This window comes from Penicillium malachiteum (assembly GCF_028827825.1).
Source record: "Penicillium malachiteum strain IBT 17515 chromosome Unknown utg000001l:1.0-8184562.0:1.0-8186909.0, whole genome shotgun sequence".
In the NCBI taxonomy this organism is placed as follows: Eukaryota; Fungi; Ascomycota; class Eurotiomycetes; order Eurotiales; family Aspergillaceae; genus Penicillium; species Penicillium malachiteum.
The window spans coordinates 3,879,127-3,898,108 of NW_026643094.1; the positions used below are offsets into that span (position 1 = coordinate 3,879,127).

The following is an 18,982-nucleotide window of genomic DNA, read 5'->3' on the forward strand; positions in this document are numbered from 1 at the left end:
AAGTTAATAGATGATACTAGTAGATTGTAAGCATAAGCGTGGTCCGCACTCCACATAGTTAACCTACTTGGCCCAAAGGAGTAACTATTACCCCTTTGGGTAATATATCGCCATCATTTCGGTAAATAGAGCAAACTTGAAGGACAGAGATAATGAAGAATATTAATCGTATATATTGATTCAACACGCTTGAAAAAGTCTTGGTGATTCCCTCTCTCAATATCTGTCTTAACTCCAGCAGCTATGAGTGATTCAACGAAACCGATAGAGCTCCAAAATCAGGACATGACTGATAAGGCTCACCATGAAGACGAGGAAATTGATAGATTGGTAGACGACTTTCTAGCTCGCCAGACTGGCATATCAGAGAATTGTGGAGATGTTATTTTTGAGGATTTGTCTGTCATAGGAGCAGGCGTTGGGGTTCGTTCGCTTTTTCCTGAACATTCTGTTGCGCTAGATCACTGACTGATTCGCATTTCCATATAGCATCAACTTATTGACAATGTCCCTAGGGCATGTCGTCGACTTTTACAGCTTGCTAATCCAGCTAGCTGGTCAAGCAAGCCTGCTTCCTCTCGAGTCTTGTTGCATAAAATCACTGGCTCGATTCGCCAGGGGGAGATGCTAATGGTTGTTGGGCGACCTGGAAGTGGTTGTACAACTTTCCTTAAAGCCCTAGCCAACATGCGTGAAGAGTACCTTGCAATGGATGGAAAAGTCTTGTATGGATCGCTCGATGCAGCGGCTGCGAAAACGAACAAACCCGATCAGATTGCTTTTGTTGGTATGGTGTCACATCCTCTCTTTCATTCCTAATATTCTTAACATGCTAATTTTGAGGCCGTTTCACATAGGAGAAAATGATGTTCACTTCCCAAGCTTGTCGGTAGGTACCACATTGCGGTATGTCTACGCTTTCACGCCATTTTATGCTCTTGAATTTCCAACTAAAGAGCGCTACTCACATATAATATAGCTTTGCTATAAATGCCCGGCAAAGTACTTCGCAACCACTGGCAGATCGAGCATCCATCGTTGAGCAAGACTTGCAAACTGTGCTGCAACTTATGGGTCTCGACCATGTGGCCGGTGTACGTATTGGGAGTGATCACATTCGCGGCGTCAGTGGTGGACAGCGTCGCCGAGTATCTCTCGCCGAGGCCTTTTGTACCCGTGCAAGGTTGGTTTGTCCCTAGGTCTCAATTATCGATTGGGCTGGTTTGACGGTCCTATAGTCTGTTTTGCTTTGATAACCCTACGCGGGGTTTGGATTCCTCCACCGCAATCCGTTTCCTCGCTGTTCTTCGCAAGTATACGACGCGCAGTGGGTCGAAGACCGCAATGTCCCTCTATCAGGCCAGCGACCTTGCTGTTTCACTGTTTGATAAGATATTGGTCTTAAACGAGGGACATGTAGCATACTATGGCCCGGCTGCGTCTGCTAAAGAGTACTTTGAATCGCTTGGATTCCACTGCTCCTCGCGGACTTCCATATCGGACTTCCTTGCGTCCATGTCAGGAGCTCCGGACGGTCGAATCTCCCGGAAGGATATTCAACGACCTGTACCTCTCCAACCAGCTGATTTTGATATTCGGTTCTGGGAGAGTAGCTTCCATCAGAGAGCAGTCGGAGAAGCCAAGGCGCCGCAACCCACATCATTGAACATCAAACGCTCTGGATATGCTCTGCCTTTTTATCGTCAAGTCTACGAGTGCACTATCCGTCACTATCGCATTTTTATGACTGACAGAGCTGCTTGGATTGCCGAAGCCGCAGGAACTATTGTGCAAGCTCTTCTTCTTGGTACTCTATTTCGAAACCAGACCGCCGTTAGTGAAGGGCTGTACACACTTTGCTCGGCCTTATTCTTCTGTGTGCTCATTATGGGTCTACAGGCATCTGCTGAGTTTGGAAATACGTTCGTTCAACGCCCGATTTTGTTGAAACAAAAGGCCCTCCGATTTTACCGACCGGGGCATACGCGCTTGGGCAAATTTTTGCTGATATCCCTTGGAAGCTGATTTTTATCTTATACTCTCTACCGATTTACTGGATGATTGACTTTCAGCGGACCGCTGGCCATTTCTTCACATGGCTTGTCTCTCTTTATATGGGCTTGATGGCACTTTCTGTGATGTTTCGAGCTATTGCAGTCTTTACAACTTCCATCACTCGGGCCATCCTGCCTGTGGGTCTTCTTCTCAACCTTCTTATCATTTACACTGGCTTCTACATCACACCACCTGGCATGAAGGTTTGGCTGGGATGGGTTCGCTACCTCGATGTAAGTCTTTTGATCGAAAAAAATTTCATAATTACTAAAATCTAATGACCTCACCTTATATTAGCCAATGTACTATATATTCGAGTCAATTGCCCTGAATGAGATTGGAGGCAGCACTTATCAATGCAGTACCAAGGATACCGTGCCTGTGGGACTATCATACAATGATACCAGCTATCAGACATGCGCAGTGTCGGGGTCCTTGCCTGGTAGCCTAGAGCTTTCCGGAAAGCTCTATCTTGTGGCTGAATACGGCTTCCATGCTATCCATAAATGGCGGAATGTCGGTATCAATGCCGCGGTCTTCATCTTCTTCTCAGTTTTGGTCACGTATGTTTTGTTTCTCTTTATTCCCTAAAGTTTTATTCAAATCACTAACGTAATCAAAATGATGCATCCAACAGAATCGGAATGGAAAGATTCCGTCACGCAGCGGTACACATGTCGACTATCTTTTATAAAACGCTTCCGTGGTCAAATACATCAGCTCCTGCTCTAACAGATATTGAAAAGCCGACAGTGACGAACGAGGTTGACATATTTGAGAAGGCGTCGGATAGTGAATTGCCCGCCAACTACTTCAAGCCTAATAATCATGTCTTTGCATGGCAGGACCTAACCCTTGATCTGGGCAATGAAAAGCGCTTGCTTGATAATGTATCAGGTAAAGTCGTTTGAATAATATTATTATGAATGATTCCCTCTGATGAGTCGACACAGGGTGGCTTCAGCCGGGCTCAATGACTGCGTTGATGGGTATGTCTGGTGCGGGAAAGGTAGACTATATAGCTTGTCTCTTTTTCAAACAGGAGTATTGCAGCTGACTTTTACGCATTTTAGACGACCCTTCTTGACACTCTCGCACAGAAGCTTCAAATTGGAGTGTTGTCTGGAGGACTTTACCTCGATGGGGGTCCACTCCCAGCATCAATGGGTCGCCAGACTAGCTTCGTCCACCAAAATGATATCCATCTCGATTCATCAACTGTGCGAGAAGCCCTCCAGCTGAGTGCGAGACTCCGTCGCCCAGCAAATATCTCTCTCGAGGAGAAGATGGCACATGTTGAGATGGTCATTGGGCTATTGGAATTGAAAGATATCGCTGATGCTATCATCGGTGTCCCAGGCGCCGGACTAGATTTGGAGAGGCGCAAGCGTGTCAGTATCGGAGTTGAGCTGGCGGCCAAGCCGGACATTCTTCTGTTCCTTGATGAGCCTACTTCTGGCTTAGATGGCAATTCCGCGCTTTCAATTGTCCAGCTTATGCGTAAATTGTCACATGCCGGACAAACGATTCTGTGTACAATTCACCAGCCTTCTTCTCAGATGATTGAACTGTTTGATTCTCTGCTACTTTTGATTCCTGGAGGGAAGACGATGTACTTTGGCCCTCTTGGTCAGCAGTGCAAGACAATTATCGATTACTTCGCTCGCTATACACGCCGCTGTACTGATACCGAAAATCCTGCTGACTACTTTTTAGACGTCAGCGCCGACCCTCGTGAAGATTGGTTTCAGGTTCGTTCTCTCCGCCATTGCTTATGTTCAATTCTTATGTCTTTTTGATAGATATGGCAAGACTCGCCTGAGTTTGAAGCCATGAAAAAGCAAATCCAACATCTACTCAAGGAGAAAGACGCTGTAGCCTCTGCAGGATCCGATCGAGCTTATGCTGCCTCATATCTCGAGCAGCTTCGAGTAGTCACTCAACGTGCGTTTACCAATTACTGGCGTAACTCAGATTACGTGCTCGGAAAAATCCAGCTAAATATATGGATGGGCTTAATGAACGGATTGACCTTCCTACAACTTTCCAACGACCTGACAGACTCCCGTGGTCGGATGTTCTCTATCTTCGTTGGTGTCATCACCGGCCCTGTTCTCAGTCTCCAGATCGAGCCCAGGTTCATCATCCTACGGGATCAATTCCTAGCCCGAGAGAACGAGTCCCGCGTGTATCATTGGAGCGTGTTTACTATCAGTGCGTTTCTAGTGGAGATCCCATATACCTTACTCGGAGGCCTGATCTACTGGCTGTTGTGGTACTACATGGTGGGATATTTCATCATCTCAACAAGAGCGGGCTACGCGTTCCTCATGTACGAGTTGTACTCGCTTTTCGTCGCCAGTCTGGCCCAGCTTACAGCTGCCATATTCCCGACTACCCTGGCGGCACAGGTTGCTACCGGCTTTGTGTGGCTGGTAGTCAACACTTTCAATGGCCCTCTCTCGCCGCCGCCCCTGACTCCTCGTGGTTGGCGCTGGTTCTACAATATTTCCCCACTGTACTATTTCATCGAAGGGATTGGTACCAATGCAATGCATGCGTTGGATATTACATGCCAAATTTCTGAGCTGAGCGTATTCAACGCCCCGTTGTCGGAGACGTGTGGCTCCTACGCTGCCGCGTTCTTCAGTCAGTCCAATTCGACAGGTTATTTGGTAGATGACAGCGCGACAGGACAGTGCGAATATTGCAGCTACGCCAATGGTGATGAATATGTAAGTTAATTTCTCCCCTCCCGACCTTGGAAGTCTTATTTATTGTTGTACCCTTCTTCAAGTTTGGTTATTTATTTCCGAGTCGAAACTTGCCCGTTGATTTCACACCTCGCTAACAACGAAAAATCCGTTTAGGTCAAACAATACGATTTCAGCTATTCTCAAAGAGGTCACAATGTGGGAATATTCATTGGGTTCATCCTGTTCAATTACACGATGGCTGTTGTGGCGACGTATTTGATCTTCATTTTCAAATGGCGGAAGCATACGGCGTGATAAACATTTATTATATCAGCTCAAGTTGAATAATTCATGTTAGAAGATGATAGCACTCGGAGCAGTGAGACAAAAAGAAAAGACACAATGTATTGTGTACATAGTGCATATGACATTCACCAGATAGACCGTCGAAGAAAAAAGAAAACAAAGGACGGAGGTGTTGGATTTGGCCACGGTCTCAATTATCTCGTAGTCAGTCAAACCCACTATTTCTATCTCAAAATCCAAAGTTGTTCTTGAGATAGAAGCTAGTTGTGAGAATGAGTCCATGTCAAACTTGTTAAAGGTAGTACCATTTACTAGAAGAGCAAAACGAATTCAAAGGGATGGTGGAAGTATGTGATTCAATATTGTATAGTAGGTACAGTTCAAGTAAGTATTTCCGGATATCGTTTGATACAGCATTATTCAAACATCAAATACAACCCCGAGGGAATTATGAAAAAGAATAAAAACAGAGAAATCGTGGTCTCGTATGCAAGACAGCCTCAGCGCCATCTAAAGCAAAAGGGAATGTTCGCCAAAACCGCACCATAATGAGTGGAAATATGTATGCACAGATAAGCCGCCAAAAATTGAAAAAAGAGGATGATGTGAGATATGGAAAGAAAAGGGTATGAACGAGATCAATTATCGCTGGTGCCGATAGGCGTCATAAGAGGTATAGTTGTATGGATTTTCTTCCTCATGTTCTTGCTGCTCAACAGGACCATATCCAGTACCTCCCGTACGCCATCGATCAAGCGGATTAGAATCAACCTGCCCGGGTGTTTGCGCACTACTAAGCAGTCTCGTTTCACTCTCGTTGGATTGCTGATAGAATCCGCCTCCAGTGCCGTTACCACTATCGCCCCGCGAAAGTGGAACACGGAAAGCCGGGTGAATGAGTCCCGCATTCTCACCAGGCTCGTATCCATCGTTGACTTTGAGACCAGAAATAGATGGTAATGAGGGTGCGGGAGAGGAAGCACGCGATGAGCTGGGTGACCATTCGCCGCCCAGATGGCTGCGCGGTGTTTGTGAGCGCTCGGTCATCAGATCCTCCGGACGACCGTAGATTCCTCCACCAAACTCGTCGCGGAAGTCTGGGCGGTTCTTGTAGTACGAGAAATCCAGGTGGTTTTCTGGAACGACCTCGAATGGTGCGGATGGGTCGTTGGCCTTGCCGGGTTGAGTGGACATCATTGGCTTCATGGCGATATCGGAGTACTCGCCTGCCATTTCGCCGCCATCGAGACGACCTTGGTAGATCTGCTTTAGTGCCTCGGCAGCGCGGGCGTGTACCATAGGAGTCATGAGTAGTTTGTACAGGGCTGGGTGACCAAACTTGGAGTTCAGACGGTCTCCGGCCTTTTTGCTAGATTTGGAGATATCGATGGCTTCGGCATCGTTCAGGTTGGCGCGGTTGTAGTACTCGCAGTCTGGATCGAAGGTTCGATAACAATAGAACTTGAAGCCCAAAAGGAGAAAAGGGAGTGGAACGACGCAAAACACCATGGTCCAGGTTCCCTTGTCGATAGCAACTAGAGCAACAATGACATTGGCAAGCATTGTACCGAAGATCATGCGATCAAAGACTACACGCCAATATGCACCTGCGGATTCGTTCTTGGTGATAAAGACGTACATGAGGAGGTACTTCTTGAGAATGGCATCCACGCCGAAGTAAAGGGCGGTGACGGGTAGCACGACTGGCTGCAATGTGGCAAAGCACATCGCAACAGTGGAGTAGAACAGGAAGTAATTGTATTGACTGGCATAGTCGAAAGGAGGGGGCGCAGTCCACTCAATCGTTTGACGAGGTGTAGGCGAGAGGAATGACTTGGAGAACCAAACTTTGACCAAGCTGATCAACTGAACAAGGTCGATAGTTGCGCCGAGATTGCGTTGTAGGAGGTAGGTTACCCAGAATGGAGACACGTTGCACAATGCGCTGATCATTTTGCTGTAGAATTGACTTTCAAGGATAGCCTTCCAGGCGTTTTCGTTGTTATCGGTATCTTCAATGACAGTCGATACGAAGGTCCAAGCGGCTGAGAAGAGCGAGAAAACAATCAGATTGTTAAATACGAAGAATGCATACAACTGACCCATGACCTTTCGGTCGCGAGAAGTCTTCGTCTTGCTACCGCTTTGGATCGAGAGACGTCGGAAAAGGATGGGAAGCACAAGGTAAACGATTGAGGTTACAGCAGGGGACAAAATACCCTGCACAGCAGCCCAAACCTTTGGGTTGGCCTCGAGCTGAGTCTCGAAAGCCGGCCACACCAGACCCAAATTGTTCAAATTGGACAGGAAAACCGCGATCAAACCGTTAGGAACAATCCATATCAGGGTCAGCAGAGTAACCCAGATGAAGTTTACGAATCGCTTCCATTTGCGGGAGGCTTTGGAAAGTGGCAGATTTTCCCAGATAAGATCGCTAGGTCGAGGCGCAAGTCTAATCGTAGTGCCTTTGGGGTGTTTCTTGCGAGCTGTCCAAGCGACTGCATGTGCATGCGCGATATTCTCCCAGCTAGCAAAACCATATGGCTTCGCATCACGTCGGTCGATAGATGCTCTGCCGTGCTTAATCTGTTCCTCCAGGACCCGAATGCGCACCGTCAAGTAGTCAATGGCGTCAACTTTACCATCGGGGTGTTTGTCGCGCTGACTGCGGGGTGGGCGGATACGGGGTCGTTTCGCAGGCAAGTGATCAGGGCGTTTCAGATATTTGGCGAGAATAGACTCTAGCTCTCGTACAGCATCTTCATGCTCTTTAATGATGCTCGGGAGATCCCTCACGTTTCGGCCAATTGCAGCGCGAGGCAAAGCAGCGGTGGGGTTGACCTTATCCGTGAGTCGCAAGATACCTTCATCAGAGCGGTCTGCTGACGGAATGTCGGTGACCATGAGAGTTCGCGCATGCAGACTACGCTGATAATCCGAACTTTCAAAGTACTTTCGGCGCAAGGCTCGGACAGCGCGGTAATTCCTCCAAAGAAAGTATGCAATAATTATATCGAATGCCCATGCACATGCGACCTGGCTCCAAATGGGAGGCGCTGTCTGGATGTACAGCGGGGTCATCCTATACAACGTGGACAAATCCGAGGCAGTGGCATTACCCTTGCTCTCAAACAGATTGACCGGAATCATGACGAGACAACCAATAATGCCAACGAGGATGAAGATATTGCGACACATCTTGCTGAATCGCAAGAAGATGGCAGCATCCAGGCCCACAGTTTCTATCAATTGTTCCTCCCGGGTTTTAATGACAGGTTTCACCCAGGAAAAGAAGCCCTTGCCCACCGGCGGCGGGGCATGTTTGGAGTCGGCATGCTTGACCTTGGGAGCATAAACGAGCGAGTGACGAGGTCGGAAGAGGGAGAAGAGGAGAGCGAGGACGATGGAGAAACCAATGGAATAGGCCAGCGAAGCCCAAATGGAGCTAGTGGTGAACTAGGTGAGATTGTTAGTATAAGATCATTCTGGCCATATTTTTGAGGCTGCAGAAGCCATAGCCGTGATCAACATACCTCCGATTGGAACGGATTCGAAATGAGCTTGAGAAACTGATCCGTTGAGTCGTCGCGGAGCTGCAAGCTCTGACTGCGATCCATCTTCACCAAAAAAAACTCCTCGAATCCAGGTAAAAGGAAACGAGCGAATATTGAAATCACGGGGGAAACGAATGACAAGTAGACATGGAGAACTGGAGAACCAAGAATAGATTAAGGGTCCATGTGCAAGGGAACAGAAAGAGAGAAAAAGTTGATCAAGTGAGACATGTACAAGAATGAAGAAAAGTGGAGAATCAAAGGATTACATACGGCAAGGTCTGGATTTACAGCTTTATTCTTAGCAATAAGATCAGCGCTGATCTTTTCCGTCTAATCATCCCCCTCTTGACGAGGAAAGAGAAATCAATCTATGTAACCGAGTACATACTGTGTCATTATGGGACATACGTGCATACGCGATCCTAATCATTCCACTTTTCCACTTCGTACGGAGTACTCCGTAATCATAGTGGATTCCTTGCGTCAACAAAACCCCCGTCCGAGTCCCCTGGTGGCGTCTCCGACACGTCGCTCCATACAAAGACCCATGAAGATGGATACTATTGGTAGAACTGGGGACTGCGCCTCGTGGCGATCCAATCATCCATTCAGTGTAGCAGTCTGGAACATTTGGAACATTGATCAGTCTGAGTTCCAAGGTAACGCTGACACAGTACCTGACTTGGTGCCACTGAAATTTCATTGTAAGCGCAGTAGGTGGCCTTGTGGCCTTGATGCCTTGGTGCCTTTACGCCTTGTTGCCTTGATGCCTTTCTGCCTCAATAACTCCTGCCTCATATACCAGGCACTCAACCATCAACAGTGGGACTGTGGGAGTACATTTAGTTCCCAACCAACATCCATGGATCAATACTATGAAACAAAATTACACACGACAGGTCTCTAAAACTCCAGGGCTATACATTCCAAGGTTATGTACCTTAGAATAATCATAACAAAACAACAACGCCAGTCACATCATCTCGGGCCTTTTGCGAGTCTGGTGACGGGACATCACACTGCAAAATAGGTCATGCTCCCACCAAAAGCGTTAAAAACCAAATGCCAAGGTGGGTTATATGATGAATACTATAGATATGAGGCCTGAAAATCATGCCGCAACTAGTTAACTATAATTAAATCACTATAGGCGAGCATAGCAAGGTCCTATTTTGACACGTTCTGTAGTCCAATCAATATATGCACCCGAAAGAAAGGCGCCGATTAGAGAGAAATATCATAGTTGTGTTACCTTTACTCCGAATTCGGATGCATGAGTACTACCACTTATACAAATGTCCTACGTATTGCACTACATGAAACTCCAGATCATAATTTCCAAGCGGTCACATGGCCGCAATGTCTTCAATTACGTGTCGCATGACATCTCGCTACATACAACCGGTACGCCAACATCCCCAGGCGCGGCCCAAAATTTTTCATCATAGGGTAAAGAACAAGAGGGAATAAAAAGAAAAATGGAAAAGGAAGAAATCATAAGATCCCTAAGGAACATAAAACACTACTCAACGCTGATTTACAGCTGGTTGGAAGTGTTGAAGTCCTCAAGAGCGACCTGGGTACGCTTGGACATGGTCTTCTCACCCTCACGAACCCAGACACGGGGGTCGAAGTACTTCTTGTTGGGCTTGTCCTCACCGTCGGGGTTACCGACCATGGTCTGGAGGTAGTCCTTCTTGGACTGGACGAAGTCCCGGACACCGGACAGGTAGGCGTACTGCATGTCAGTGTCGACGTTGACCTTGACGACACCGTAGCTGATGGCCTCCTTGTACTCGGCCTTGGAGGAACCAGAGCCACCGTGGAAGACGAAGAAAACGGGCTTGTCCTTGGTGGACTTGGTCTGCTCCTTAACGTAGGCCTGGTGCTTGGAGAGCAGCTCAGGGTGCAGCTTAACGTTACCGGGCTTGTAGACACCGTGGACGTTGCCGAAACCAGCGGCAATCGAGAAGTAAGGGCTGATAGGCTTCAGAGCGTTGTGGATGGCGAGGATGTCCTCGGGCTGGGTGTAGAGAGAGTTGTTGTCAACATCCTCGTTGTTGACACCATCCTCCTCACCACCGGTGATACCGATCTCCTATAGAGTATGTTAGAAAGATATATTAAGATGAAATGAATTAGGTGGTGGGATCTTACCATCTCGAGCCACTGCTTCATGGGGGCAGCGCGCTTAAGGTAAGCAGCGGTGGTGTTAATGTTGTACTCGACCTCCTCCTCGGACAGATCAATCATGTGGCTGGAGAAGAGGGGCTCGCCGTGAAGCTTGTAGTAAGCCTCATCGGCATCGAGCATACCATCGAGCCAAGGCAGGAGCTTCTTGGCGCAGTGGTCGGTGTGCAGAACAACGGGGATACCGTAGGCGGGGGCAATGCTACGGATGTAGTGGGCACCAGCGATGGCACCAGCAATGGAGGCAGCCTGGCCCTCGTTGCTAACACCCTTACCGGCGAAGTAAGCGGCACCACCCTGGGACATCTGCAGGATGATAGGAGACTTCTGGTCACGGGCAGCCTCGAGGGAGGCGACAACGGTGGAGGAAGAGGTGACGTTCTAAAGAGTGGGGTTAGTATGTGTTTTCTCCATTGTTTTCAATATTGATCATTGAGATTGGGGAAATTTCTCAAATTCTCAAGTTTCCAAAGGTAAAGAAAACATACAATGGCAGGGACGGCGAAGTTGTTAGCCTGGGCGTACTCGAAGAGACGGAGGACATCGTCACCGACGATGACACCGGTCTTGCGGGACAGATTCTCAGTGATACCCATGATGAATGATGTTTAGAAGAATGTACAAAGATTGTAAAGAACTAAAGAGGAAGAAGGGGAAGTCAGTTGAGTTTGTATTAAGCAAAGAGCTTTACCGAAGGACGAAAGCGGGCAAATGTTAAATGAGGGGCAAAATTGAGTTGGAGGGGCAAGCATCGTCATTGACACTCACCGAAAGGTGGACCTGGTTTTAATGGGTTTATGGATACTTACAATATGGAACTGAGGTCAGGATGAGTAGGTATGAGATAATTGAGGAATTACTACTATATATAGTCTTTTTAATACCTTCATGTTCATGTTCTTCCTCCGGATCTCTCCGCGAGGATTTACCGGCCTTGTATAACATCCCCCCACCCGGTCGCGGGGATGAGAAAGACCGGATTCTGTAGCTATGTACAAGCTTGTGAATTATTATAGTAGTTAGAGAAAAATGAAATATCTCATAAGAGTATCTGACAGAAGCTATATTCCATATACAAACTAAAATATAATATTCCCCCCAAGGTTATTACTATCATCTACCTAGAACTCAAAGCTCGGCTGTAAAATGATCCCGTTGACTCCGTAAATTGTTCGTCTAGCGGGGAACCGAGGAATTCAATCTCATTCCGACTTCGCCTTGATTATCCGGACTTGGTCCAGACTCGGGATCGGCTAGTGATAGTATAGAGAGGAATTGAGGACTCAGAGTACATATAGAGTAGATCTATCCTGGAATTACTACCCAACACTGACAATCACAACAATCAACTCATCTCCATCTCTCAATCCGGTTACCTGCAGTTCCACTGCGTTATCCCGGTGTGTAATCCGGTTAACAGGAGTGGATCTTCATATCCCTGATCGGTGTGGACACCTGTGACATCAGTTCTTGAACTTGAAGAACATGAGAGAATTGAATGGGAACCCCGAATGACGGAGTAAGAATTTCTATTTTCTATTCCAAGCTTGGTTATGAACAGAGGGAAGGTATATACGGCACTGGTTCTTCTATACACACCACCAGTTGAGGGTAAGAAGTACGAGGTGAGAGAAAGATAAAAACCAAAAAGGAACAGAAAAAAAAGCAAGGGGAAAAATAAACACACAGACGCAAAAGTCATGCACGATGCCATCTATGGCTGTCCAACGCCGGTCTGGGACTTCGGGGCGCTCCATCTCGTAGAACAAGAGGTACACCTCCTTCTGCATGCCCAGCACATCGCCAGTTTTGCATTCTTTGATCTTTTCATCCGAAATTCGCCACCATCGATCATTTGGCTTGCGACGACGACGAAGTCGTGAACTGATCCCCGTGGAATTCTCCACCGAGGATCGCGGGATAGTTCGAGAAGATCTTGGAATAGACGACATGCTTGTCCGGCCTGTATCTATCGTCGGACTAGTGGTGTCCGAATTGTTTGGTTGGGGGGGTCTGGGAGCGAGAGAATGTACTTTGGAAGGAACGACGAGAATTGGATGTACCAGGGCGTGGCACTGAAGGAGAAAGTTGTGTCGCAAACTGGGATGTACCGGATAGAGAGGTAGATGAGGTCGCAGATGAAAGGCTAGAACCACTGACAACATCGTCGGGACTCAAAGGACTTAGTCGAGGGCTGGGAGCTTCAGAAGGATTCTCACTGGCCACACGACTCTGCGCATATGAGCTGAATGCTTCTGGAGTAGAAAAAGGAGCATAGAGGTGGTTGCGACGGAAGGACTCGTAGTGACCGCTATGGTGACTGCCCTTATGGCAAACAATTGCCAGTAGTTTAAACCAGGTCTGATTCAAAATTCCTCCCAAGGGAAGTCGTTCAGGGAATGAGACCTTGGCGGCATTCTTGCTAGAGCTGCTACGATCAAAGATCGATCGGGATAGATGAATGGCTATGACCTTGGGAAATGCGACAATACGCATATGACGGGCAATTCGTCGCTTTGGCGCAAGATCTGATGGTGGAAGCGTAATACCTTCCAGTTCAGTCTCTGGATCATTTTTCAATGCCTCCTGGATACGGGAGATCTCGTGGTCCAGACGTTCCAAGTCGCTCTGCGAACGGGTCCGAGCTCTCTCCTGAGTCTTCAGGTCGATCGCATGCTGAAGGCGGCAACGATCGCAGCGGAAGTCTTCAATGTACTCGGTTTTAAGTAGGCCATCAAAGCAGGAGTTGAGCGTGGTCGAACTCTTTTGCGGCACTTGTAGTGTAAGATTGACAAATGCTGTCTGGTTAGGTTTGTACTGGTAGTGACAGAATTGGCACTCGATCTGAGACTCCAGCTTTCCCTCAAACGGAAATCCCGACTCATTATCAATTTCCTTTAGTTTATTATCAATGATAGCGGGAAGACCATTTGGTGTCCCATCATCAATTCGTACTTCCACCTCGGCCGGGCCCTCGGGTACGGTACTTTGAGACTCGGATCCTGTCGCACCTAGCCGGTCGGACAAATCAATAGGGCCCAAAGCGCGGGTTCTTGCGCGTACCCCTGCATGGTATTCATCGCAGAGTCGCTCCAGCACAATCTGCAGGAACTCCTGCGCGTCCTGCTGATTGCGACTAATGCGCGTCCGGAACGCGAACTCGAGAGCCCCAATGAAGTCCCGTGCGGAAATAGTCTTTTTGTAGATGGGTCGTTCATTCAATCGATCTAGCATGTCCTTCAATGCCTTAGTGATCAATCCTTGTTGTAATTCCCGCACCTTGTCTTCCTTTGCTCCGCGCGACGAGTTATCGTCAGTCGGGACCGCGTGGTAGATCTCCGGGCCATCTAGCTCGCGTCGGTGCAGCTCTCGGATGAGATAGACGCGAAGGTTACCCAGACCAGCTAGCGCCTGAAGAACCGAGTTGATGAAGCAGTCATTGGCTAGGTTGGACAAGCCGACGATGCTTTTCTTGCGGTTTGAGCCATTGGACTCGTCTCCGTCTATCGTGTAGTTGGGACCGAATACGTAGAATAGAGCAACGGCTGCGAGCGAGGCTCCGGCCGCGTATGCGGCGACCGTAGTGGGCTTGTCTTGCATCAAGGCTTATGAGGTTATGTAAGGGAGGACTTGGTGTAAGATTGGGGCGTAGGGTAGGAAATGAGGCGAATCAGCTTGGCAGTCTCACGCACCCCATCGTCGAGTCTAACGAGGTTCTAGAGTGAGTATGATAGTATTCGGGACTTTAAGGAGGATGCAGATGGTCAGAGAAGAGAGATTAGAAACTGAATCGAAGATGCAATGTCGTATGCATGGGGAACTGGGGAAACAAGACTAGAGTAAAGAATTTTGCGGGCAAAGACCGGGGAAGAGGGGAGCGGGAGTGGACCAAAGGGTTCATGCGGAGAACATGGGGGGCTTCAAATGCCCAGGTGGGAGAATTACCTGCTTATGTGTAGTATTCATCCCAGGTGTCCAAGTGCCCTAATCAAAAAGGGGGTAACTCCGACCGGAGTATATAGTAATTGCGAGGTCTTTCGTAGGCGTTCATTGGACTCCGGTAGCATTGCAGCCGAATCTTCCTGGAGAATTCCTTTCCGCCATGCCCAATCGTCATCCCCATCGGGCGAATCTGCTTGGCTAAGCCCGCGACGGATCTCTCGGATATCCACTAGATATTAGCCCCCCCGCACTAGATGTGATAAGGTGGATTAAACCGTGGTTGGGCCGTTGAGGTCTTCTTTAAAGAGATCGGGGTTCGGGGAGAAGAGTGTTGCGGAGAAGAGGAGAAAAAGGTTTAATAGTTCTATAAAAGCATCGAGTGAGCTGGTAGATATCAGATGAAGCGGGATAAAACGGACCTAACGAGCTATGGAGTTATCTCCAAACGATGAATCGGATGTTTTCTAAGAAATGATCAAGCTCGATGCCAGCCGTTGGGGAATTCATTCAAGTCCTGACCACATGTGCAGCTTATGGCCATAAGCGCCAGACAGCTATCATATCATTCAAGTTTTTGATAGGCACTTATTATGCCACCATCACTACACATCGTCTTCAATAATCTGTTCTCGCTGATATCTACTCTTGATTAGGTCTCAGAAGCTACAAGCATATCGGAGAGAGAGGTAGAAGAAAATGTCCCGAAATTCCAACTATGGGCAGTACTAGTGTAATGACTTTTATAATATCTCCATCGATCCCACGCCTGAATTCTATCCATATTTCACTTTGTCATAACTTTCATTTCACAGGAAGCATTCCGCTTAAGCGCGAAATGACTCAGGCAGAGTAGCAACCTTCTCGTTGAACAAATCCTCGGCTTGCTTCCATACACGGGCAGTCTGTCGGTCCTTAAGCTGCAGAAGGCTGGGCATGAGAGCCTGGCTGAATTGCTCAGAGCTCTCACGGGGAAGGAGGGAGGGCAAGTGGTCAATGCTGATAACGCTCAAGACGGGACCCTGGTTGCCAGCAGGCAGGGTCACAGGAACAGTGGGCTTGTCGAATGTAGTGGTGACTATTCAGGCGTCAGTTTGGGTTCAAGAGAATAGTACATATGGCACAAAGGAACGCCTGGGGCTACTTACTGTCGTAAACGGGAACTGGGTTGAAGGGGTTGGTGGTGTCGGCGCTGACGTCGCAGATAACGGAGAGGTTACGCTTGGGTGTAGAAAGGGACTCAACGTTGACGAAAGCTGGATTTCGTTAGCCGGTATCGGAGAAGAGGAGGACTTTCATGACTTACCAGGAATCTTGGCGCTCAGGTAAATGCAGTTGATGAAGATGTCACTGGTGACGATCTCCTCGAAGGGACCACCCTTCTTGGTCTCGGCCATATCCCACTCAATAATGTTGGACTGGGGAATACCGACATCCTTGGCCAGCTGAACGGCACCCTTGCCGCAACGGCCAAGAGCGCCAATGACGAGAATGGTAGGATACTTGCCCGCAATCTTCTTACCAGCCTCGACGCTCTCCTTAACTGACTCAATCAAAAGGTCCTGGTTGGCATAGGGAACCTCACCAGGAAGAGACTCGCCGTTGGGGTGAGCCAATTGCCAAGCCCAGTTCTTGACAGCCAATGCGGAACCAGCGTAACCAGCAGAGAAACCAAAAGCAGCAACACGACGGCCAACCTCATCGGTAAGGAACTCCAGATCCAGCAGGAGACCCTTACCACGGGGCCAGCGGCTGAGAACACTCTCCCAGCCACCCTGGTGCTTGTAGCAGTGGGCGAAAGTGACGTGGACGTGCTCCAAGGGGAAGTCGTCCTCGGGCAGTTCCTTAAGACCCAGAACAACGGCGTCCTTGGGAGCATCCTTCACCCAGGAACCCTCCTCAACGAGAGGCGCACCAATCTATATAGCCATTGGCTGAATTTAGAATCTGTATTATGAGGCGAAGGAGGGATTGGGAGAGCGAACCTTGGCGAATTCCTCATCTATGGCGGGGATTAGTCTCAATTGAGTCATATTTATTTTCAAACAACCAGAGCGTAGAACACACCATCGAAAATGCGCTGAGTAGAGCGCTCAACGGTCACATCGTAACCAGCATCAATCAATGCCTTGCAAGTAGTAGGGGTCACTAATAGAAGCTGTGAGCAAACAATCGCCCCCCCCTCTAGACGCCTATAACGACCGTAGAGTAATGAGGGGGAGACTCACAAGCAGACCGCGCCTCAGCGGGCTTGGTCTCAGCACGCAGCCAGATCTTCAGAGACATATCGTATTATGAGGAATTGAGATGATATAAACTTGAAAGAAGTAAAAAAGAAGGAACAATTGAAATAGAATTCGAAATAAAATAGTCAATTACTATGGCGATGACACACTGATAGCGGGGTGGGTTTCTCCGTCCCCGGAGCAGTGAGTCAGCCCGATTTTCGGCGGGCGCGTTCCCGAATCGGGTACTTAGGGCATTGAGGCTTATTTAGTTAGAAGATCTACAAGGAAATGGGTTGAATGGTTCGATGATCATATTTGAGTACCTATGTAGCATTGGACTCATCTTTTGTAACAATATCCGTCATGGTGCTTTCGTTGATACCATAAACTTGATACCAGGAAAGTTTGCAGCAGTATCACAAGTATAGCTTCAAAGAACCATACAGATACATTTTAAACTGCGTGAAGAACCTTAATCACCCTTGGTCCGGCTACGAGTGCGACTGCCAGGTCCATCAGTTGGGATTATCTTCTTAAAGGCGTCTTTCACTTTGTCTTTCTTGGGACGACCTGCTTTCTTGGAATCTCCGTTGGAATTGTCAACTGGAGCTGTAGCGGGAGCAGTGGCATTGGGATGCTTGTCTTCCTTGTTCTCCAGAGAAGATTCCGGGTTGGCTTCTAATTTTTGTTTCTTTAACTCGGGTTCTTCTGTCCTGTCAGGAACAGGGTGATCCTTGTCATCGGTGATGGCTGAAGTTGCAGCTGGAGCTGGGGCTGGAGCTGGAGCTGGGTTGGCAGTCGAATCAAGATCACGCTTCTCACCAGTTCGAGGTTCTTTATTCTTTGTTTCTTCCTTGGTAGGTTCTTCCTTGGTCGGTTCTTCCTTGGCCTTGGCTTCCTCCACTTGGGCAGCTAGTGGAGCTTGGGGCTCTGAGGAGGCAACCGCGCCACCGAAGTCGGGTTCTGTAGAGGGTGCATTTGGCGGTTGAGGTCGAGGGGCCTCGGGGTAATCCACATGTGCAGCTGCTCGAGCTTTTTCAACGGCAACCGATTCGTGATCTGTCTGGCTTGGATCCAGGATGCTCTGAGCTCCCTGTGGAGGCTCACTGGGAGCTGCTGCCTATTAGTCAGCACATACTAAGAGATGGTACAACCAACCTGACGAGTAAGGGAACGCTGGTCTCTCCAAACGGATGATCATGTCTTCAGAAGAATCAATTCGTTCGAAAGAACACTCCATTCCTTTAATGTCACTCACATGCGCTGGTAGGAACATTCTGCTCGGGGGCACCTTCGCTGGCCATGGTGGATCAATGATGTCAGAGGTGAGCACGTGCCTGGGAGAGGTGAAGTTCACAAAGAATATGATCGCAAGAGTAAGGCGACTGCAATTAAGAGGATGAATATGGACTACGGGAGAAGAATAAGACAGGAAAGAAGTCGATTGAAGTTGAAGGTGGGAGATTGAGGTTGCGCGGTGACGTTTACTAAGAGTAGCTGGAGACGCTAACCCGATTTCCTTGCAATGCGACTGGACTGATTCGCCCCCTGCGACCCCATGCTGGGACTGCCGTCACACAACTGGAGTCAATGGCCCAGTCTTTTCTACCCGCACAACTCTTTTCTATGCACATGCTTCAGCTTTCACTCCCGTCACATCCCGGGAGGATAAGTAATTATTTGTATACCTTCCAGAATTTGTTCCTCCTGTCCCAAATATGTACCTGGTACCTGTTCTGGGTAAAATCCGCCAAGCAGATCTCGGAGATCCTTCTCCGTATGGCGCAGCGGGTGTGGAGTCCCAACTGCGGAGTACACAACTGAGCCCCGTCATCTTCGCACTGAAGTGCTCCGGGAAATGATGAACTCTGCTTGCCACTCAGAGGGGCGAATTAGCAGAGCCCCTCTCCGTCCAAGGCTTATTACCCAGTGTTGAAAGCCCACACAAAATGAGTGTAAGTGAGCGATCCCCCAAGAGAATCCGTTTATTCCTGGCATATCTTGGATGGAA

The 18,982-nt window shown here is 48.3% G+C and overlaps 6 protein-coding genes across 6 annotated transcripts; 1 reads left to right on the forward strand and 5 right to left on the reverse strand.

The window, feature by feature from the left end:
* Positions 1-243: 243 nt before the first annotated feature.
* On the forward strand, positions 244-5,066 carry N7483_001466 (ATP-binding cassette transporter; the record flags this gene model as incomplete). Its single annotated transcript, XM_057084903.1, has 12 exons — positions 244-423; positions 490-787; positions 858-906; positions 980-1,183; positions 1,239-1,926; positions 2,022-2,288; positions 2,353-2,618; positions 2,693-2,952; positions 3,009-3,064; positions 3,129-3,806; positions 3,858-4,790; positions 4,926-5,066. The coding sequence occupies 12 exons, from the start codon at positions 244-246 to the stop codon at positions 5,064-5,066; spliced, it is 4,020 nt and encodes a 1,339-aa protein (XP_056951052.1).
* A 633-nt stretch (positions 5,067-5,699) lies between these two features.
* On the reverse strand, positions 5,700-8,674 carry N7483_001467 (putative DUF221 domain protein; the record flags this gene model as incomplete). Its single annotated transcript, XM_057084904.1, has 2 exons — positions 5,700-8,513; positions 8,591-8,674. The coding sequence occupies 2 exons, from the start codon at positions 8,672-8,674 to the stop codon at positions 5,700-5,702; spliced, it is 2,898 nt and encodes a 965-aa protein (XP_056951053.1).
* A 1,477-nt stretch (positions 8,675-10,151) lies between these two features.
* On the reverse strand, positions 10,152-11,400 carry N7483_001468 (fructose-bisphosphate aldolase FBA1; the record flags this gene model as incomplete). The annotated part of the gene is made up of 3 exons (XM_057084905.1): positions 10,152-10,712; positions 10,772-11,185; positions 11,293-11,400. The coding sequence occupies 3 exons, from the start codon at positions 11,398-11,400 to the stop codon at positions 10,152-10,154; spliced, it is 1,083 nt and encodes a 360-aa protein (XP_056951054.1).
* Positions 11,401-12,784: 1,384 nt separating this feature from the next.
* N7483_001469 (putative ubiquitin C-terminal hydrolase) lies at positions 12,785-14,404 on the reverse strand (the record flags this gene model as incomplete). Its single annotated transcript, XM_057084906.1, has 1 exon — positions 12,785-14,404. The coding sequence occupies one exon, from the start codon at positions 14,402-14,404 to the stop codon at positions 12,785-12,787; it is 1,620 nt and encodes a 539-aa protein (XP_056951055.1).
* A 1,166-nt stretch (positions 14,405-15,570) lies between these two features.
* On the reverse strand, positions 15,571-17,029 carry lys1 (saccharopine dehydrogenase (NAD+, L-lysine-forming); the record flags this gene model as incomplete). The annotated part of the gene is made up of 6 exons (XM_057084907.1): positions 15,571-15,821; positions 15,892-15,999; positions 16,050-16,662; positions 16,729-16,745; positions 16,811-16,891; positions 16,972-17,029. The coding sequence occupies 6 exons, from the start codon at positions 17,027-17,029 to the stop codon at positions 15,571-15,573; spliced, it is 1,128 nt and encodes a 375-aa protein (XP_056951056.1).
* Positions 17,030-17,443: 414 nt separating this feature from the next.
* On the reverse strand, positions 17,444-18,275 carry N7483_001471 (uncharacterized protein; the record flags this gene model as incomplete). The annotated part of the gene is made up of 2 exons (XM_057084908.1): positions 17,444-18,087; positions 18,230-18,275. 2 exons carry the CDS (start codon positions 18,273-18,275, stop codon positions 17,444-17,446), a joined length of 690 nt encoding a protein of 229 aa, XP_056951057.1.
* Between the last annotated feature and the right edge of the window lie 707 nt (positions 18,276-18,982).